Below are 22,744 nucleotides of genomic sequence, written 5' to 3'. Positions count from 1 at the left end.
TTTGTCGAACCAGCGGACATGAACACACAAGTAATTAAGCAACCAGAAGGAAATAATTTTTTTTCCTGATGAACTGAAAATTCCTGTTTTTTTCCCGGTTTTTCCTGGTGAAAAAAAATTCCTGGTCTTTTCCTGGTTTTCCCGGTTTTCCTGGTTGAGTTGCCATTACAGTCAACTGGATATCCAATGAGGAACTCCATCGTTGATGTCATCAACGTCCGATAGCAACGGAAATTCGTGAACGTAGGTAGAAGTGGATCGGTTACACCTTGAGGAAGAGGCTCATGGCGACGCAGCATCCAACGACATCCGGGCTGTAGACGAGAACCTGTACTGGTAACAGGTAAAACCCTCAGCAGTGAAGATCTCTGATTTCATCTGTTGATCTCCCGGATCGGCGGACCAGCAGTTCCAGCAATATTGTCGTACGAATGACAACACCCATCTTCGTATGTGGACACTTTTTTCGGTGAACGGCCCTACTCCAAACCCAAATACCCCGCAACCAACATCTCCAGCTGAAGTGTTCCTTAGAATACCAGTGCTCATCACATTGGAGTTGCTAAGGAAACATGGTCCTGTAACGCAAGCTGAAAGGAACCGCAAAAAAGATGAGCAGTTCAATCGTCGATATGGAGCTATCAAGCGCAACTTCAACGAAGCCAACCTGGGCTACGTTGAGCGGCACCGGGTTCCTGGTGGAGCCATCGAACGAAAGGGTTCCGTAAGCTACATCGTTCCGCTGGGCACGGTTAGGTCGCATGTCAACTAAATGCGTCCTTAATACGATTGTGACACCTCTCAGGGAGCTGCAATAACTACCATGGGAAATCCTACTCTATGAGGTTTAAACTACAATGGTACCTGTAAGAGATGATCCAGCAGAATGTACGCATGGCTCGATTCCTGTTCCGATTATTGAAGAAACAGAGGACGCAGTGTCATCTACACCAACACAGAAGCTTTCCGGGAATCAAAACTTCCAAGATAGCTAGCTAAAGAAAAAATTCTCTATTTTATAGACTCCACAATGGACAGTATGCTTTCAGGCGGAAATGTAACTTCACTTTCCGTTGGGACCGATTTTTGCGAACGTGCCATTTCTCAATCTATCTCCTCATAAGTGAAGAACGGTTGTTTTTACAAAAAATAAATCTCACTTTATTAGTAAACCCTCTCGCATCCTAAACGTGTTCCACCGCGAACAGAAGTACACTTGGTTAAGCTCATTTTCTTAATTTTTCTCTAGAGGTTTCTAACTGTATTTTTTTGTGAGGGTACAAATATAAATAGGGGGACTGGTTGAATAAATGTTATATATTACTGTTTTGCGTTGAAAAATGAAAATCCTATGACTTTTTGTAGGGTATTAACATATATGTAGGTATATTGATTTTTTTTTCTTTGTTACCTTCCTCACGAAACTACCACGTGTTAAAGGGATTGGAAAAAAAGACAAAAAATCATGAAAGGCTTTGTTTTCAGTTACAGCAACCATCGATTCAGTACAGCAGCTAACCGGGAAAAAGAGCAATCCTCTTCCCCAAACTGGATTGTTTGTTGTTAGGGTCAGTTTTGGTTTAATCAGTTCTAGCGCGTTTTCTGCGAAGAGAAACCTAGGAAACAAACGTATGATACTTTTCTTGTTTGGACGTTATAAATACTCATATAAATTAGCGAACAAAATTAAATAACATTCATAAGTTTCGTTTTAATATATTAATAATAATCATAATAGTAATAGTAGGTAAATATGGGAGGAGATGAAATAAATAGAATCATTAAAAAAACTAAACAATTTAAACAAAAATAGTCAAAAAACAAATTCAACAGTAGAATTTAAAGCTAGCATATGTGATGTTGCCAATTTAGGTTCCCACTTTCGAGAGGAAAATAAAAATGGTGAAATCTTTTTTTCAAATTAGCGCGAATTGCGTTCCAAAGAGTTGTTGATTTGCTTTTTGCAGACTAGACAGTTGTTAATACACAGCATTAATGTTGGATCTTTTTTTTTCACTTCCGAAGCAACAATTTTGGTTTGCTAAAGAATAGTTCAAAAAACAATGAATTAAAACGAATAGCAAAGAGAGATGTTTTTTTTTGTGTTTTTTGAATAAATGGGATCATGCGTAGAAGCTAGTTTCCTATTTTTTTGTGTAGAAAAATGAGCATCTACAATTATTGCTTAATGTTACGATTACGTTCGAGTAGTGTTAATCTCATAGATAAACTATATCACTGTAGTTTCGAAAGTTGTTTCGAACTCAGTCCTTATTAGACTTGTTGTTTTTGTTACTGAAAGCCTCTCTTTTCCATTGAAACGAGAAATAAACAGAGGACAAATTTTGATTTGCGAGACTTAACTAACCTAGTGTTTCAGGTTATAATATGGGAAGAATGGTTAAATACAGACCAATTATCATCATCAAGTAGAGTAGGTAGGTTGCAGTTTTTCCTATCTTTGAAATACATTCTATACTTCAATGTTAAATATTGTTTGTTAGCTAAATTGGAGAGTATACATTGGGCATGCAGGTCCCGCACTATAGCCTATCCCGAGAGCAAACAGCCTTTCACACCCTTTCCAATGAAGCATTTTTCTCACTGCTTCGACGATTCGGCTGCTCCGCTTGTGGTTGTATTATTATTCTTCTCAGCCTCACCTGCCGCCGGAATCGCCGTCGTAGTCGTCGTCGTTGCCGTCGCTGCGGACGCCACGTCGCCTTCGCCAGCGTTTCGATCCGTTTCCGCCAAGCCGCTGCTGGCGGTCTGTTCCAAACCACTCTCCGTAGTGGGTTGCTTTCTCTGTACCAAGAATGCGTCACCATTGAAGCGGTTCTTATCGTCGTCGAGGTCCTGCGGGAGAGAGTGAACGTTTAGAACGTGGTACTTATTAGGCCTGCTCATGGATATGGTAGAGAGGAGGTCGAGTTCTGGACTTATATTAGGCAACCCCGAACCTTGTTGAAATGCAGGAAAAAATTACGGATAAGACAGGAATCGAAATTTGGGTAGAACTCGGATCGGACTCAGATTTAGAAACTAAAACACCGACCACCTCTAATGCACGACATGCATATGGGTGCAGCCTAACCTATAAAAAGTATTTACCAATTAGTTTTTTTTCCACAGCTTACTATGATCTAATATTATTCTCTCAGTGCCTTTCATTTTATGTCATATTTGTGATTAGAAAACAATTTAAATGTTTTGTCACCGGGTTTGGCTCTCATATTTCTCATTTCCAAAAAATTTGTGATCAAAACTTCTGAACAAAATTGAATAGCGGTTTATACAATTTTAACAATTGAATAAAAGAGTAAGTTTTTATTTCGTGGATGGCGATAAAGTGCTGCTGGAACAGCTAGAGCCCCGAAAGTTTGGCATCGTGGCACTGCAGGAATATTGTCGGAAATGGGAAAAGGTATGGAGGATCCGTAGCAGAATGCAGAATCGCGTGATGGGAAGGAAGACGATCAACGAGAGGATGTGTATGTTGAAGATAAAAGGCCGTTTCTTCAACTTTAACTACACCATTATAAACGTGAACTACCTAAAACGAGAAAGGAGCGCAGCTGGAGGCAACGTACGATGGCTGGTCACCACGAGATATCAAGATCGTTATCATGGTATGGACGGCCTGATCGACAGGAAAGTGCTGTATAGACCGGTGATCGGCCCCATAGCCTACACCCCGACACCTCGAAGACACGAAAAGGAGCATATGGGTGCTCGGTTGTAAATGAGGCCGCAACCGCGGTGCTGGGTGAAGAAACCTCGTGCCAACAAGCGATGGAAAGGTTCACGAAGTCCGTCCAGCTTCTTGGTTTCGCTGACGACGTTGACATCATTACACGTACCCTTGAGAGGATGGCGGAAACGTACATCGGACTGAAAGCTGAACCCAAACGGATTGGACTTGTCATTAATGTATCGAAAACAAAATACATGAAAGGAAGAGGTTCTAGAGAAGTGCATGCTGACCTCCCTCCCTGGATTCATTTAGACGGTTATGAAATCGAGGTGGTAGAAGAATTCGTGTATCTGGTCTCACTGGTTAGCGCAGACGACACCAGCAGAGAAATACAAAGACGCATTATGGCAGAAAATCGTGCCTAGTTTAGACTCCGTAGGACGCTGCGATCGAACGAAATTCGCCACTGCACGAAGTTAACAATCTACAAAACGCTGGTAAGACCGGTAGTCCTTTACGGCCATGAGGCATGGACTATGCTCGTGGAGGACCAACCGTGGAGTGCTTTCGAACGGAAGGTGTTGCGCACCATCTACGACGGAGTGCAGATGGAAGACGGAACGTGGAGGAGGCGAACGAACCATGAATTGCATCAACTGCTTAGGGAACCACCCATCGCTCACAGCACAAAAATCGGTCGCCTGCGATGGGCTGGGCATCGTGAGGATGTCGTGAGGATGTTGGACGACAGCCCGGTTAAAAAAGTTCTCAATAACAATCCGACTGGAACGAAACGGCGGGGCGCGCAGCGAGCAAAATGGATCGATCAAGTGGAAGGCGACCTGCGGACCCTACACAGACTGCGTGGCTGGCGAATTGCGGCCATGTTTTTCTCAGTTTTTCAGTTTTTCTTACTAAAATAATCAAACACGTCTTTCCTCTTAACCTTTCTATTTATTATCATTGGGTCGACAGGTGGGAACAGTTCTTCGACGGACATTTCAATGATGATACAACAGGAGACAGAACGGAAGTTAACCCTCTCTGTCCCAGGGGTGTTTTGGTGATTTACAGTTTTTGATCATGTAAAAAAGCTATTAATTAGCAATTCGTCAAACGCAATTATGCAGCTTGTAAAACAATGTTTTTACTACGTTATAAAATCAAAATATCCATATTTGAATGCCTCAAAAATTTTATCGGCCAATTTTAGTATCGGAAGTCATGGAGCACCTGTGCTACCATGGGACAGAGAGGGTTAACCTAGGAGTGCCTACACACGATAACAACGTGCCCGCTTCCGATCTCGAATAGATCCGACGAGAAATTGGTCAGCTGGCAACTAATACAGCTGCTGGAAAGGACCGAGTCCTGGTAGAATGATAAAGAATCACTAGCAACGGCATTTCACTAGCAAATTTTAAGGATTTGGGAGAATAAACTACCTGAGAAGTGGATGAAATGGGTTGTCCCTTTTCCAGAGAACTTATGTGGAACGTCGTCTATCCCCAATAACAAAAGAATTCGATTGGAGGTACCAGGAGAGCTTCAGAGCACCATACGATACAGCATACGATTTGACGGTGAATGTAGGAGCGTCAGAACGTAACGTAGAGACACAAACAGAAGAAAATGCAGCGAAGCCAATATTCCGGAAGAAAAAGCGCTACCTGGAAGAGAGCTACCTATGCAGAAATGGAGTGGTTGCATCGTTCCTAGGAAACGCGAAAGTTCTACCAGAAGCTGAACGGATCCCGCAAAAGCTTTGTGCCGCGAGCCGAAGTGTCGCGATAAGAATGGCAGAATTTTGACGGATGATCGCGAGGTGATTGAAAGGTGGAAGCAGCACTTGTATAAATACCTGAATAGCGGCCAAGCGGAGAAGGCGGGGAAGGGCAAAGTTAAGGAAGTCAATATGCAGCTAAAGAACGTTAAATCAGCTAGAAATGACGGCATCAGAGTGGGGCTCATTAAAATGGAACCAGAAAAGCTGGCCGTTTGTATGCACCGGGTAATTGTTGAAATTTGTGATACAGATCAGCGGGAGCGGGAGTGGGAAGATGGAGCAATCTGCCCGATTCAAAAAATGGGAAGAAGTTGGACTGAGAACTATCGAGCCGCCTGCAATGTGCTGTCCCAAATCATATTACCCAGACTATCACAAAGTGCGAACAGATTTTTGGGAACTTATCAAGTCGGCTTTGTCAAAGGATGGTCTATAACGGATCAAATATTTACACTGCGATAGATTCTCTAAAAGGGCCGTGAATACAGAGTTCCAACGCATCATTTGTTCGTTGAATTCAAAGTCGATCTATGGAAAATCATGGACAACAGATTCCCCAGGAAGCTCATCAAACTGATGCTGTATTCAGATTTCGGGTGGAAATCGCACAGAGGGCTTCGTTAAGGTGATGGTCTACCGCGGCTGCTGTTAAATATTGCGCTACGAGGTGTTATGAACCGAGCAAATATCAACACACTTCATAAGCAATTGCGGTCAGAATCCCCGTACAAAGTGTACCCTACGGATTAGTCTACGGTTATGAAATATGGACAATGCTCGAGCAGAACCAGCGAGTGGTCGCAGTTTTCGAAAGACGAATGCTAAGAACGATCTACGGCATCATACAGGCGAACTGCTGACAGATAATGTACGAAAACGATTCTGGGATAAACTGACGCAGCTGAACTCTGGGGGGAGTGATGTGCTAAGTGCGTGTTCCTGGTCTCGTAGAATCACGCAGAAGGTTGTGGCAAGCGGATGGAATCTCCTCTATGTTATTAAACATCGCTGTTGAAGGTGTGATCCAGTGAGCAGGTAACGAAATGAAAGAAACGATCATCGGCACAATAGTCAACTCCTAGCCTTCGCAGGCGACTTCGACGGTATTACTAGAAACCTCGCAACAGTGGAGACGATGCCTGCCTCCCACGGATAGTGGAAGTGATGGAAGAGTTCATGTATTTGGGATCTCTGGTCATCGCTGACAATAGTACGAGTAAGGAGATTCACCGACGCCTGCAAACTGGAAGTTGAACCCGCTTTTTCCTCCGTAAGACACTTCGATCAAAGAGCAGACGCCGCCGCACAAAGCTCACGATGTACAAAACGCTAATCAGACCAGTAGTCCTTTACGGACATGAGACTTGCTTACGGAAGACGAAAAGAGTTGCGGACTATTTTCAACGGAATACAAACAGAAAGCGTAGCGGCGCAGGCGTATGAACCACGAGCGGCAGACATTATTTGAAGGATTTCCATAAAACAGGTGGGCCGGCCACGTCGCAAGGATGTCCGATGACTGTCCAGTGAAATCTGTTCTCTTCAAGAACCCCACCGGCACCAGGAAAAGACGGGCTCAACGTGTGCTGATGGCTGGCCCAGATTGAAGCCGACATGCGCTAAATAACACGTTGCACTGCTTCTAAAGCAACTAACACTGCTTTAAACAATTCCTATCTGTTTATAGCGATACTATATTGGACACTTTCACGCATCCCCGGACATCACATGTTCAATATTTGAACAAATTCCGATGTTCATGATGACGCAATGTTCGGCTGCATTTTTTTGCGAATTCTCCAATCACTGCACTTAACGAATTGGCGATGACAACGAGTAGCCCAGGACCGAGTACAGCAGAGAAAAATTCTTGATATAGCAAGAGCCTCCCCGGCATTACGCCGCTAGAAGTAAGAAGCAAGTTAGTTTTTATAGGTTAGGCTGTTTGGAAGGTGCTGCAATTGATATGACATGCTATTGTTATATATGTATATACTTTTGGAATTATGGTTTTGTTACTTTTGAACTCGACAGTAAGTTGCGTCTAAATTTTGGAATACCAATAGGTTATAACCTCAACAAAAGACTTAGATATGTACAAAAGAAGAACATGAACTTAATCGAGCAAAAAGGTAACTGCAAAAATTTACAAATAACAATACCATACATCCAACTAATGACCAACATAGATAGAATGTTCCAAAAAGTCCAGTGAGTATACTTACATGGGTGCTTGTGACCGTCGTGGTTTAGTAGTGCAACATTCACAGGTGAGAGTGTTAGATAAAATGTTTTTTTGCTTATTTGTTTGTTTGTTGGTTTTTACATCACTCAACTTAGCTTAACTAACTAAAAGCGTTAGATTAGATATTGAACAAACTGAATGAAAATGCACATTACAAAGTATTGAATACAGCATTTGATAACAGTTTCTCGTTATGGTACAACCTGCAAGCTTTGTTACTGTTGAGAGCAGCACATCACATGTGTTCTTGGAAGGCTTCGTTAATTCGTTGATTTTGTTCGTTCGATAATACATACAATTTTTTTTCACAGTTCGAGAGCAAAAAAACATAACAAAATTAAAAACTAGTCTCATGTCAGAGTTTTTGCTTTTGGTTTGAGAATATTTTTAGAAACCAACAAGAAATATTCTGCAACACTGAAGTATTGTTCGTTTTTTTTGTTCTTATCACATATTTTTCACGACAGTTAAGTATTTACAGTCAACGAAAATCATTCGAAATGATTTCACTTAAACTCTGAGTATTAAAAAACTGAATAAACTTTAAAACAGGGAAACAAAAACTCGTCTCGTCGTGTTCCGCTGAACACTCAATCGCCGGTCGATTTGTATCGAACCAGTCGATACTGAATGACGTCCGATCGTTTTGCTGCGCTACCGCTACCGGCGCAGTATAGCGAGGATTGTTTTTCAGAAGATTGATAGTTGTTGTTGCTGTTGTTGTGGTTTTTGCTGCCCGTGACGGAGTCGAAGCTACCGGTATGATTGGATGAATAGCGACCGAGAAAACCCCTTGATATGTACTGAGCTCTTCGCTGCTGATGGTTTGGGTGATAGTAAAGGTTATTGTCACTAGTGGTAGTGGTGGTGGTGGTGCTATGGTTATTGTTAGTATCACGCTGGCCACTGCCGGGCTTATTATTGGTCACATTGTTAGTATTGATGGTGGTGGTGGTAGAATTAGGACAACTTGTACATTCCGAGCCAGTCATCGGAGTTAGTGTGCAATCGTGGTCGTCTGATTGGTCGTCTTCGCGCGTCACGGAACTGTCGTTTACCTTATTTCGCACCAGATACGGTAATTTATCGCAGATCTTCAGCCAATCACGTGGCAGAGCCCATGAATGGGGAGATTTGGAATAGTAGATCAAACGTTCGTATTCATGGACAATTCTCACTGAAAACACAGAAAGAAAAAAAAAGAGTTTGGTTGATCAAGGTACGATTTTTGACTTGGGTTTAGCATAACAAGATTGACAAAGGACAGATACCTATATTAAAAATTAGGAGGAAAAGAACTTTCTGAGGTCGTTTTTTGTGTAACTCTGTAAGATTTCAGATTTCGAGCACGCTGTTTGCCTGGGCTTAGTGATTCAATCCTAGAGTCCGTACTCACGAGGGGCAGATCTGAGTAGCGTCATTGAATAGTTCTACGATTTAGCTGCTTTTTAAGCAATACAGACCTTGGTAAAGCGAACAATCTGACTTTGACTGAAGTTACATCCATCTTCCACGGTGAGCAGTTGTTTATTACTTTTGCGTCGACGATGGTTAGCGGATGGTTGTGCTTGAAGATATGCTCAGCCACTTTTGATCTAAAATGGTGTATCACACCCTTCTCGGTACCTCTTGATGCTTTCGCTACATCTGCCGTGTTCTTTTGTATATGTTTCTAGATTTCTTCTCGTTTGGCCGATGTAAACCTTTTTGCAATGTGGGCGACTGATTTCATTACTTCGATAAGGTCTTTAGTTGATCCCAACTTACTTTTGAGCTAGTTGTTTCGACGGAGAGAGCGTGTTATGTTTACGTCGTATTCTACTGTCACTCTCTTCAGTTCTGTGTTCTGTGTTACTGTCGTTAGTCAGTTTCTGTAGATTCCCTTCTTTCCTTGGACATAATGGATTGGATAGTCCTTTCTTGTCATCCATTCAGTTTTGCAGTATGTTATGTCAATTCTTTGTTTCCCTAGCTCATTTAACGGTAATGTTTCCATGCTATGTATCATGTGGTGGAAAACCATTTGCAAAGTTCTAAGGTTTATGCACTTTTCACGCCTTCCTGTTTTCCTTCTTTTTCCATTTTGTATGTGAAGTATACGTTCCTGTGCGTGCTGTTTATGTCCGCTAGAATGGGTTTCAGTTCTCCTTTTTTGATTATACTGAAAACGTCGTCGATGTATCGCCACCATCTTTTCGGGGTATCTGGTTTTGTTCTAACTTACTTTCAAGGTTAGCCATGAACAGTTCACACAGGATAGGTCATAGTGGATTGCCCATTGGTACAGCTTTCAATTGTTTGCAAAAGTTTCCCTAAAAGTCCCTCTACGAAACATTATTACTCACAACGCGTTCTTCGCATCCATTATCTGCTGACGCTGCTCGAACACTGAAACTACAGAAAAATAAAAACGTCACGGTAACGTACCTGGACTAGAATCGTCGTTCGTTGTAGCTGGCGCACCCGCGCCGCCAGCACCATCCTTAATGCCCTCAGGTGCGCTGTCTTTACGCGAGAAATGACTTCTTCGCGATCGGCTGAGCCCATTGTTTACCGGCACCGATGCACTAACCAGCGTTGAGTTAGACGAACTGGAGCTGTCGCCCGATTTGAGCCCGCTGCCACCGGTTAGGGTCGGTGGGTCCACGATAAACACGTCGTCGTCCACTTCTATGCAGTTGCCCCCCATGGCCATAGCGTCCAGACCGACACCGCTATCTACAAACGGTGAACCAGTTATCAGTTGATGTTGACCCGCCATCGGTGTCCCCGGGGAAGATAACGAACCCGGCATATCGAAGCTGGATCCCATTTCCACGGCAGCCAAAAATTCATTACTACTGAAGTAGTCATCCAGTACCAGTTTGGCAACCTGCAATAAAACCAGAAATAATTTAACTTTAAACTAACTAATCTGGATGATTTCTTACCCTCACTAAATCGAAACAATCTCCGGTAATTTTGACATTATGCCTGCCAACGTTAACCGTGTACTTGTACTCGCCCAGCGAGGCATCGTTAGTGGATAAACTATGCAGCAGGATTGCGGTCTGCTGTTGTCCATTGTTCTGTGATCCATTTCGAGTCAGTTTTGCGTGAGTATACTGGGACCCCTGCTGGTGCTGCTGTGTTTGATAAAGGTTGCCATTGTTGCTGCCGGTCAGATTTAGATTCAATCCAATACCGGACTGCGGTCCGGCCTGTTGCTGCTGCTGCTGACCGGTGGCGAATGTGCCATTAGGGTTACCACCCAGCATCACAGCACCACCCCGATGGGAGGACGGATTGCTGGACATTGAACCGGGACCGTCGGACAGCGGTCGTCTGGGGAGCATCTCGTCCGAAGCGGACGATGCCAGCGAGCTGCACGATCCATCCTGGGATGTTTCCAGACGCACCGGCGATGCATTGCGACGGATTGTATCTTCGATTAATTGCTTCGCGTAGCTATTGAGAAATAGTCAGTTGTTAGCAAAATTGTGATTTTTTTGGCCAGCGAGTCACAATAGCTTACTTGATTTTTTCTTCGTTGGGGCCCGTGATCTGGACAAGACGTTCCTTAGCACCTGGGTTAACTGCGGATGAGCGATCGAATGTTTTGCATCAGAAGACGTTTATAGACAATCGCAAGTTGTTTTTAGCACACAAAAAGAAAAAGCTCTAAAACTATTTATGACGTGGATCGATGGGATAATGAAAGACGACGTTCGGCAAACCATCTACGGTTTGCTACGGGTCATGTGGAATGTACTGCTGTCAGCTTACAAGCTAATGTGTTGGTAGCGAAAAGAAGTGCATGTAGAAGACAGCGACCTTTGAAACACGTGATTTTTAGTGCAGTTTGCTAATTTGATAATGTCGCAAGAAATGAAATGCTCCACCAGACTATGTAAGTGTCATTGTCCATTTTTTATTATTACATTCATGTTCAGTGCAATTATTTTGGATGCAAAGTTTGATTACAGGTAGTCAGTAAAATATACAATTATGAGTGGTGCGTGCTAAATATGCTGAGATAATTAGTGTCTTTTGGTGCAATTAGTTATCCAATTTAAATTTTCACACACACAAGCAGACCAAATTGGTCGTTACCTCTTTGGAACGATATAACAGTTTCGCTCAATTCCTCAATCATGTGAACTCTACGTCCCTTGATTCCCATAACTTAGCATGGGTGTTCACAGTCCAGGGATGTGGAAATAAATCTTACATTAACAAAGATAAAAGGTTATCACTTCGTAAAAAGATATGATCCGTTTTTTTCTATTCAAACCCACAGAAAACGAGATCATATCAGGCATTTTACGAAGTCATCATATCACAAAACAATACTACCTTTTCCAGAATCGGCATTGCGGATGACGATTTCGTCCTTACAGTACGTCTTGCCCGGTATTTTGGTCGGTTTCGAGAACTTGCCCGAGGCACGAATCAGCTCGCCGGGAGACAGCGATGGAATCATCTGCTGCCCGAGAGACAATCCAGGAGGGGAGGTGCTCAACAACGATGAATCACCAATGACATCGGGCTACAAAAAGAAAACCAAAATACAGTGGCAAATTTTACACGCCCATTTTTCCCAAAAAACCAACCTCAACATTAGTTGCCTTGTGCTTGTAGTAGGTGTTGATACCGTCCGACACTTGCCACGACTTGGCCCGCAGTTCGATTAGCTCCAGCAGATTCAGTCGGGTCATAATGTTAAGCCGCTCGTCCTGGGACGCATTGCGGAAGATGACGAACGCCCGGTCCAGCGTATCCTTCGATACGTTCTCCAGCTGGGGCCCATAGAGGCGCAGGTTAGCCAGCAGGGCATTCATGCCGTCCGCATTGTTGCAGCCGTTGTTCAAACTGGCTGCCACGTTCTCGGTCAGTGTAATCAGTTCTTCGACTGTTAATCAAGAAAAAATGCATAAGCATGAGTAGAAATTTCGTGTACTCCATTTATTTTGCAACAATTTTTTTAGATATCTGTTCCAAAAATTTACTGGTATATTATCAAAACGTAAGTGGTACGAATATAAGAATTCAGGACGGCTTCCCTGGTTATATACATTAATTTGAGGTAAGTGCTAGTTCCGCTAAATAACCTTTCGAATTACTCATATTTCTGTACACTCTCTATTCAGCTTAGGATTGTACTCCGGAGCTTTATTTAATCTTTTTCTATCCACTGTATATTTTCTTCTAACTCCCTGTGACACTTCTAGGTGTTTCTTCATCCTGTCGACTCTCAGTCAAGTATTTCAAGGCAGTCAACTGCAGTGCGATGAGGCAGTGGCCTAACCAGTGTGGCTAGAACATTCCTCGATCCGTAACCCTGAGCCGGAAGTCCAATCCATTTGAAATTTCTTTCGCGGATAGTCTAGCTGTCACTCGATTGAATCGACCATTTCTCATTCGTACCCTTCCCTGTCGGATTCTTAAATCACCCGATGAAATAGGTTCCACTTGTTAGGTCCGTTTGGTTTTCTTCAGGAATCTGGGTCTCCTCCCCAGTCAGCATCCGAATAAGTTGCCAACTCTCCACAGCACTCCTTTGAATATGTAATCCGGTTTTCAGTTTTACCACGCAAGTACCGCGGTTCACCTCGCAGCTAATATCTGGAATTATTTGTACGCTCGTATCTGCTGATGTGAACGCCAGATTACAGTTGACCATGTTAAACCTTCATAGAATCCTTTCGATAATGCTTTTGATCCACAAACAGCTTCCCTTTTGCACGGTCTCTTGTGACTGTTAATCCAAGACAAAAGGTAGATTCACCAACCAATTTGTGAACCATTAGAAAAAATTAAATCATTAGAGAATATTAAAAAATAGATTGATAGGTAGATGATCCACATAGATTGTCCAGCTTAAACAAGGATCCACATATGAACGCTTCAATCCACTCTTTCAAGGCTCCATCTAATTCGCAGTTCACACACGGCTAAACTGTTTCAGCGGATATAAAGCTTTTCGCAAACAACAGACATGTTTTGAGTTTCCTGCAAAGCCCTCCGGTAAATCTATGTAATTTCGTTTTTCAATTCTCCTTGGAGAAATGCAGTCACAGCGTCCTTTGCTCGATATCCAAATTATACTTCATTGCAAGCGCCAAAAGATAACGGATCGTGGAATACCGTACCATCGGGGAATACACTTCGTCATAATCATTTTCCGGTCGCCAGAACAACCTTTGCCTTCCAGTTGGCCTCGAGGTAAGACGCTGGTCTAATAAGCCAGTCGTCGTATGTTCGAATCTCGAATGGGAGAGGCTGTTAGAGTCAATAGGATCGTAGGACTGACCCCGCACTGTCCTGTATTCTAACAGCTGGTTGTGAAGTCTGTCATATAAAAACAGAAGGTTAAATTTCGATAACGGAATTAGCACCCAGGCTTTGCTTTTTTAGAACAACCTTTCACGACCAAGCGCGCCTTATATCGCTCGATCGCACCATCAGGACCTCACTTTGTTTTGAAGACCCACTTGTTTCAAATGAACTTCCGATTTTTTATAAGATTGGTTTACATTGGTGACACATCTAGACACCAAGGTATTAAAAGGGGTAAGACAATGAAGATGCGTCCGACATAGCTCTAGCCATCCCAAGTTCCTACCTAGCACCTCCACGTGGTCATACCCGGTAATACTCTTTCCTTAAGATTGAGTAGCTAAGCTAGAAGGTGCGATGCTACGTGGATCCTGGCTGGCTGATATCAAAATTGTGCTTTTGGGCAGACGGCTGATCCACTCGGCCCCGTTGATTACCTATCACCTCAACCTCAACATATATTCTAATTGTTTGCTTCGTGCTAGCTCTTCAAACACCTACTATCAGGTATGGAAGATCAGTGATTTTGTAAAATCTGTGAGTTATCGTCACACGCACAGATCACGATCCGTACAGATCTTGACAAACAGTGAATCTTTAGCGTTGATCACAAGATTTTGTTCTCTAAACAGTCTCAGCAGTCGATCACAGTGTTACATCTTACCTAGCTGCGAGAAAAAAGGTCACACATATTGTTTGTATTGTGATTCATACGATGAACACAACCAATCGTCTGTATCTATTATATTTCTCAACGCAGTCATGCAATGGACATGATCTGACATGAATTGTCGTTTACAAGTGTTTGTCGTTTACAAGTTGTGATGTCAATGAATCTGAATCTGATCGCTTTTATGATCTTGATCGCTAGAAGCGATTTTTTTCCATCCCTGCCTACTATACAATGGAAACGTTGACCGTAAAACTTGCTAATAATCTACATAGATATTGTTGGGTTGCTGTACATGTAGGTCTGATGGAAACTCAAATGACGGCATCATTATGATGCAACTATATCTGATCCAAACCAACTACAGCACCTTTAGCAATATAACTGGCTTACAACGCAATTTTAACCGTTTTGTATCCTGTTTTGACCCTGGCGTTAGCCGCAACGTGTTGAAATCTCGCTTTAGAACATTAGCTAGTAGTTTTTATTAGTCACTAGAGGACCCGGCGCGCGTTGCTACGCCATTCCAAAAAGGGGGTAGATTCATAATGCTGAAGATTCGCTTAATCGTAATCTTGCAACCAAGAGCTTTCTTTTTGACAAACCAAGATATTCCTAATTCATACAGCACATTTCTAATCCCACGTAACAATTTGAGTTTTTTTACCAACCCTTAAAATGATAGTGTTGGCAAAATCGCAATAAAATATCAGTGCAGTTCGTTTGAAATCAGTTGAAAACTGGTCAGAAATCATGGGCTTAGAGAAATCAGTTTTGTTCCAAATTTACTCTATATTTTAGTATGGAACACTCGCGGCCTGCGACCATCTCGCCCTCAATCATCTAATGTTACTATAAGCAGTTTTTGGTGGTATTGGTAATGCCTAATGTTTTTTGTCGCCCCAGAGGGGAAGGGGTCAAAAACTACCAAAGAAAAAAAAACTTGCCTTCAAAAATGTGGCCATGTGGGAGGCCACATTTGTTTCCATTTGCTTGATTATTTCTCGAGTTATGCAGAAATTTGAGTTTCATTTGTATGAGAGCCCCCCTTCCAGAGAGGAGAGGGGTGCCTACAAAACCCTTAGGTTGCCAAATTTGTTCCCGAGTTATGCAGAAATTTGTACTTCATTAGTATAGGAACCACCCCTTCTAGAGGGAAAAGGGGTCTTAAACCAACATAGAAAAAATCCTATCTCTGGAAACCCGCACACGCCAAATTTGGTTCCATTTGCTTGATTAATAGTCGATTTATAAGGAAATTTTTGAGTTATTTGTATGGAAGCCCCCCCCCCCTATTAGAGGAAGGATGGGTCTCACCACCATAGAAAAAATTCTGCCTCCAAAAACCTTGGGTTACGAAATTTAGTTCCATTTGCTTGATTAGTTCCCGAGTTATGCAGAAATTTGTACTTCTTTTGCATGGAGCCACCCTTTCTAGAGGGGGCAGGGGTCTTAAACCACCATAGAAAAAAATTCTGTCTCTAGAAACTCCCACACGCTAAATTGGTTCCATTTGCTTGATTACTTCCCAAGGTATACCGAAATTTGTGTTTCATTTGTATGGGAGCCCCCCCCCCGCCTTCTAGAGGGAGGTGGGGTCTTAAACCACCATAGAAAAAAAACTACCGTCAGTAACCCCCCTCATGCCAAATTTGGTTTCATTTGCTTGACTAATAGTCGAGTTATAAGGAAATTTTTGTTTTATTTACCCCTCTTAGAGGAAGGAGAGGTCTCAATCCACCATAGAAAAAATTGCTGCCACCAAAAACCTTCATATGCCAAATTTGTTACCATTTGCATAATAGTTCCCGAGCTATTCAGAAATTTGTGTTTCATTTGTATGGTGCCCCCCCCCCCATTCTAGTGGGGGGAGGGGTCTCAAACCACCATATGAAAAAAATCTGTCTCTAGAAACCTCCACATCCCGAATTTGGTTCCATTTGCTTGACTATTAAGAGTTATGCGGAAATTTTGGTTTTTTTGTATGGGAACCCCCCCTCTTAGAGGAAGCAAGGGTCTCAGTCCACCATAGAAAAAAAATCTGCCTCTAAAAACCTTTACGTGCCAAATTAGGTTCCATTTGCTCCATTAGTTTTCGAGTTATGCAGAAATTTGTGTTTCATGTGTATGGGAGCCCCCCTTTCTAATGAGGGGAGGGGCCTCAAACCATGCTAACAACATTCCTCACATCATACGCAATGTGTATGCCAAATTTCATCAAAATCCGTCGAGTGGTTTGTGAGTCTATACCGGACACACGAACAGCATTTCATTTTTATATATATAGATTAGGATCCAGAAATCTGTTGACTTTTTTAACAAATAAGCAAAGGACTGCTGGTGAGCTCGTTCTATTTTTATGCATATTAATTTCATTTCATTATATATCATGTGATAAATTCATCATATGTATTACATGAAAATTCATGGGATGGTCAGAATACAGAGCCATCATATAAGTGGAAGACTGGAGGATAGAGTGAGGAGTAAACCGGAATCACTAGGGGGAAACTCCTGAAGGTCTGAAACAATATTTATGTTGCACTCTTCGAACAAACAAACCATCACGTGGGTTAGTGCTGGTGCAGCGAAATTGATTGTTAGATGGAAGGATCCTAATGATGGAAGGAAATAGTTATAATCCCGGAACTGTTGAAGTATTCATGACGTCACTGGTTATTACCACCTTTGCCAAACCTGCACTGTAACACGCAGTCCGTATAAACATGTACCTTTGTTCAAAGTACACGTTTGCACTCGGCAGTTATTCGATCGTTAAAATAAAGCGTTTAGTTATTTCGTGCGTAATCGAACTAGTTTTATTGCGGTAAACCTAAACAATTTCCATAATCCACAGCTTCTAATCGTACAACAAGAATGCGCACAAGTGTCTCTGCTTGTGGGTCCGCCCAATCCTTTTTGGTCTTTCTACAAAAGCTTTAGTGTGAAATTCATTTGACAATCAAGTTTGGATCTACTGTAAGTCTGCCCACATACACTGGCAGGACCTTGAAGTAATGGTGGATTCCACCCATACATACATACATAAGTAGACACCAAGATTGCTTTATTCCTTTTACGATTTGTGGGAATGATAGCTTCAATTTGCTCTAAAACTTTGCTCGAATTCTTCGAGGTATACTAGCGTTATTCCTGTTGAATTTCCGATAGATTAGCTCATTGCTTCCTCTGCTTTCCTAGATTTTCCGATAGCCTTTCCTGTCTAATGTCTGGAGAGTTTGCCCGTTTGTGGTACATTTTTCCGCAAGCGTGGCAGTTGAACGTAAATTTCCTGTGCTCACCAGCAAATGCCTACATATATCCAAATGTTTCATTCGTTTTTGATCTCTTGGTTCGGTTGCAATGTAAATGCACGTTTGATTGTGTCCGACTCTAGCCGTGGGAGATTCCAAAACGACATTAAACACGGACAGCAAATTCCTCAACCAGATTGTCTCGCATGCTGCTAGACTCAACGATACACTGGTCTGCCCCTGTCGTCCACGAAACCGTGTTTCCAAAAACCTGGAACAAACAACCGGACGTAGATCGTTCACGTCGTTTCCCCAGTTAGCATCAGCAAATCCAACAAGTGGTGAAACGGCGTTCCTTCGCTGACAAATCAGGGAGTAGTTTCTGGTTCCTTGCACAGCCTTTACGGGGTCGGTTACATTTCTGGAAAATTATTATTATTGCGAAAAAGCGACGCGGATTTAGTCCATTAAGCTTAGAAAAATTCGTTCCAGTTTCTCTGCTCCTTGGCCTGCATCTCCCTCGTGGAATATTCCTAGTATTCCGGTTAGACATTTCGCAGTGAATTTATATAGTTAAAGTGTCAGACTGAATAGGGGAAGGTGTTCCCCTATTCAGTCAGCCTACTACTGATAATTAGCCAAGGGCCGATTTGTCGTAAGCGGTACACGATTGGACGTTTCGAGCACGCACGTACAGTTACTACGTTACGGTCTCGTCATACGTTGGTAATGTTCATAAAGAACCGGCTATCGATAAGAACGCAATCCGACTTGTATTAATGTTCATTGACCAGGTGAGCTTCATGTAGGCTTCGTGCGTATAGCTATTGACGCTCCTAATGCATTCGTTCATGTCGACGTGCATGTTCCGGTGCCTTCGTGCTCAAGCCGCAAATTACATGGGTCGATTGCAACCGTGGGAAAAGATAGATCAGCATTTTGCTTTGTCAAAATATCTCTGTGAAATTCGAATGGATCCGAATGAGACCCGCAATCCTTACGCAGCACTGAATCACATCCTTGATGACATCCCAGACTTGATCGATCTGGATAGTTAGACAACTAAACGTCAATAACCTAAAACTAAGCCCAACTTACCAGCATGCCTAGTTTTGAGACCTGATTTTTTTCTACTTCTAAGATAAGATCCGGAAGAGTAAAATTCACGAATACCTAATGTTGGTTTTATCCTTTTATCTCATGACACACGTACCTCAGCGGGTTTCATGCCGTTAACTAGATAACACTTGTAGCAGATATAGTAGGCATAGCATGTAGTAGAAGTTAATATAAGAGTGACATTCAGTGCAAAATAGATCATTAGCATTTGAGAAGCGAACGAATAAACATTGTTTTTAATATTTGTCTACAATTATCAGAAGTGGGATGACACCTTGTGAACGCCCCGAACGATCGAAAAAATTTCTAGAACCGAAGGATTGCTGGAAAGAAATTCATCGAATCTTTCAACATGGAGGAAATTTTGGATTCCGAGCTAGGCCGTCGGTACTCAAGCACTCGTTTTTGTAACGAAACTAGGACCGTTTGTGCGACTGCTGGTAGGACTGTTGGAGCAGTCAGAAGCGAAACTGGCGCTGTTAGTTACAATGGAATGACGAAATTACGAAGTTAATCAGGACAAATTTATAAAAATCGAATGAATGCAAGCAATTTATAATAAGGAAAACAGAGAAGTTCTTCAAAATTGAGGCTCAAAGAAGTAGAAAAAGCGGTTAATGATTGGACAGACTTCAAACTCAAAATAATGTAAGCTTTTGAGCGAATTCTACGAAAATTTTGCCTGCGACGTCATCGTAAAAGCAAGACTAGTGGATTTGAGGGGACTTCGGAGCAAAATTACAAGTTTAAACATAAAAACAAATCAGAGCCGTTGGTGCGACTCTTGGAACTATCAAAAGCGAGACGTGCTGTTGGAGCAGCAACTAGTGAAATCGCCGTAACTGTTGGAGCAGTTAAATCCGTCGTTGTAACAATTAAAACTACGGAGACTATTTTTGTAATAAAACCAGAGCCGTTGGTGCGACTACTCGTATGACTGTTGGAGCAGTCAGAAACGCTGTTGGAGCAGCGCCTGGAGGAATCAACACAACTGTTGGAACAGTTGAATGTGATTTGACAAATGTGATTGCGAATTCTGCAGGTTCCTGGACGAATTGTTGAATAATGATATGTAATGTACATCGAGGACGATGTAATTTGTCAGGATGGCCGAACTGTAGCAGATATAGTAGGCATAGCATGTAGTAGAAGTTAATATAAGAGTGACATTCAGTGCAAAATAGATCATTAGCATTTGAGAAGCGAACGAATAAACATTGTTTTTAATATTTGTCTACACACTTGACACATGTTTTACTTGCATTCAATTGCTTGGTTAATTTCCACTAATATATTAATTTTCTTCTCGATTTTCTTAGACTCAGATGTATTATTCTACTTCGATTTTGAGATCCAGAAAAAACTATTTCAACGTAGTTTACGTTACCTAGCAACCTATATAGAACAGCGTTATGAAAACTGTGTTTCCCTTAACCAGCTTGCTACGATTGTATACGACAGCACCGATGAGCTTAACAAAAACGATGTCGCATGGCAAAAGTGTCACTAAATATTTTTGAAAATATGAATGTATTTTTCTTATCAATTCACAAAAAAATAGATTGCACCTTTATTCCACCTATTTGTTTTCTCCCTGTTTCGATGTTGTTACGATTCAAGGATATTTCTAGCAGCGATATTGACCTTGTTGGTGTTCGTGTTCGTGAAAGCAATTCCACTGCAATAAAAGCGCTCAATTTTTTTTTTGCAACTTGACAAAACAACGAGAACTACTCATAAATATAAATCTTCTCGATAGACACTACTACCTTCGGTGAACGAAAAGGATACTCACTTGATTGAACCTCGTAAACTGGCACGTGGCCGTGCTGCGACTGCTTCATGGTAGACTTCAGTGGACGCGGCGGTTCCAAATTCTTTACGGCCCGTCCCAGCTGTGCCATCCCGGCCGGTTGAGATGCGATTGGATCGGCTTAGCAAGGAGTTTCACTGGCACGGTTGGTGACCCGTGGGTGGGCTTCTCTAGCCGCCTGCTGTCCCAACCAGCTTCTGCTTTCTGACTAATGCCGGTCCTGCGGGTGGTATTGATTTTTGTTCACACGCAATTACCGAAACAAAGACGGTAGTTTCGAAATACGGCAGTAGGTAGTTGGCGGGTTGGCTTGGCGGCACTCGTCAATGTGATGCACCCGTTTCGTTTCCAGTACCCGGTGCCTTCTTCGAGCAACTTTCTTATGTTGAGCTCGCCTGGCAAAACACACGCACCTTGTCACGTGAAGGCGAGCCGAGAAATGGCACAAGAACAAAACGGAAGAAAAATAAACGGATTTTGTCGATGTTTGTGCACCTCCCCTGCAAATAGCGGTAGCAAACGTAATGAAATTGTGGTGAATGAAGAAATGCCAGATGTACTGACGGAAGGAATTTAGTATTAGGACGGGTGAAGCCCTTCAAAGTTCAATTCTACATCAAAATGCGGTTGTTATCCGATCGGTCCACAACGTGGCGGACAACGCTGGGGAATTTTTTTAATGACAAACTTCAATTCAATCAAATCAAGAGAAAGCGATATGGCATTACATTTTCTATCAACGAAAAACGGAGAAGAAAAAACTTTGGCTATTTACTGAGCAAAAAGCCACTGTACATAAATATTAGCTGCCACCGCGATAAATGGAAAGGAAAAGATGATTGCTATATCTGCAAGGGTGCAAGAAAAAAAATTATCGGATCTCCACGGACAGACCGAGACACGGTCTGTGTGCAGCAGACAATCGCCACTATCAGACACGCTGAGGTGCACGGGTACACTTCAATATAGAGTTCCTCTCTGTGTATAACCATGCAACATTCACATTCTTTTCGCGAAGGCACCTATCGTCTTGGCTGACGTTGACCTCGTCCAGTGGAATTAATAATAATCATTGTTCCGTTCTGTGCAGCTAGACCTTCTACCTACTGTGCAGTGTGCATACAATCAATTACAAATTCGATCGTAATCAATTTCCAGACACAAACACAGCAGGCTGGCGCTGCAGATCGCGCAACGCAAAGCCACCCACTCTCTCATCTCATCCCGTTTCCCAAACACACACAGCACTTTTCTTTCCTTCTTCTTTATTCACAAGCGACGAGACGGCACTGCACAGCTGCGCTGCTGTCAAACTCACTAATGACGGTGCGCAAGTTTCTTTTTCTTTTCACCTAACAGCCAGCCAGCTTAGGAAAATTTATCATTCGATGCTTTTCCGACCCAATTCCAACAGGAAAAGGCATTCACACTACACTTTGTCACATCTCGCAACCGTGGGCACAATTTCCCGATCAATTTGGCCAACCGAAGATGCGAAAATTACGCATTTTCCAAACGATGATACTGCATGGCTCACCTTTTTCACTGCTGCTACTGCTGCCACAGCTCCAACTTTCCTCAACGCGAACAATTTGTCGAATGTCGAACGCGAACCGAACGAGCGAGTGAGCAGGGAAAATGTGCGCTGCGGACGGCCAGCCAGTCAGTGAGTGAGTCGAGCGTTCGCCAAACAAGTGCGATCGTTTTTGCTCTCGCTTTGGCAAACGCCAGTGGCACATCAGTATCACCAAGGTAAGTATAATGAATGCAATGTTGTGTGCGTGTTTGTTTTGAACTAAACTTTTGCTGTCAGTGCGCCCAGTGTCAACGTCCAACTGGAATCGG

At 42.5% G+C, this 22,744-nt stretch overlaps 1 protein-coding gene across 3 annotated transcripts; it reads right to left on the bottom strand.

Annotated features, from left to right (window-relative positions):
- Positions 1–1,159: 1,159 nt before the first annotated feature.
- LOC128741498 (eukaryotic translation initiation factor 4E-binding protein Mextli) lies at positions 1,160–22,487 on the bottom strand. Of its 3 annotated transcripts, XM_053837368.1 has the most exons (11): positions 22,437–22,487; positions 20,882–21,399; positions 12,318–12,616; positions 12,061–12,253; positions 11,818–11,889; positions 11,240–11,300; positions 10,656–11,172; positions 10,513–10,597; positions 10,153–10,443; positions 8,784–8,902; positions 1,160–2,856 (listed from the first exon to the last, which is right to left on the bottom strand). In XM_053837368.1, the coding sequence occupies exons 2-11, from the start codon at positions 20,988–20,990 to the stop codon at positions 2,602–2,604; spliced, it is 2,001 nt and encodes a 666-aa protein (XP_053693343.1). In that variant the 5' UTR covers positions 20,991–21,399; positions 22,437–22,487; the 3' UTR covers positions 1,160–2,601. The 3 variants fall into 3 exon arrangements, with proteins under 3 accessions (XP_053693343.1, XP_053693341.1, XP_053693342.1); XM_053837366.1 differs by having other exon boundaries at positions 10,153–10,597; XM_053837367.1 differs by lacking the exon at positions 22,437–22,487 and adding an exon at positions 21,628–22,404 and having other exon boundaries at positions 10,153–10,597.
- Positions 22,488–22,744: the final 257 nt, after the last annotated feature.

The sequence above is a fragment of the Sabethes cyaneus genome, chromosome 3 (assembly GCF_943734655.1).
Source record: "Sabethes cyaneus chromosome 3, idSabCyanKW18_F2, whole genome shotgun sequence".
NCBI classification, from domain to species: Eukaryota; Metazoa; Arthropoda; class Insecta; order Diptera; family Culicidae; genus Sabethes; species Sabethes cyaneus.
The sequence above is the reverse complement of the archived record's forward strand: the minus strand, read 5'-3'. Positions and strand labels throughout refer to the sequence as shown.

Bases quoted from the DNA above. Each gene is read 5' to 3' on its own strand.
- LOC128741498 (XM_053837366.1), bottom strand. From the start codon at position 20,990: ATGGCACAGCTGGGACGGGCCGTAAAGAATTTGGAACCGCCGCGTCCA. The intron at 10,598-10,655 runs GTAAGAAATCAT...GTTTTATTGCAG, and splicing joins ATTGTTTCGATTTAGTGAGG to GTTGCCAAACTGGTACTGGA. The intron at 2,857-8,783 runs GTAAACGACAGT...TCTCTCCCGCAG, and splicing joins CGTATCTGGTGCGAAATAAG to GACCTCGACGACGATAAGAA.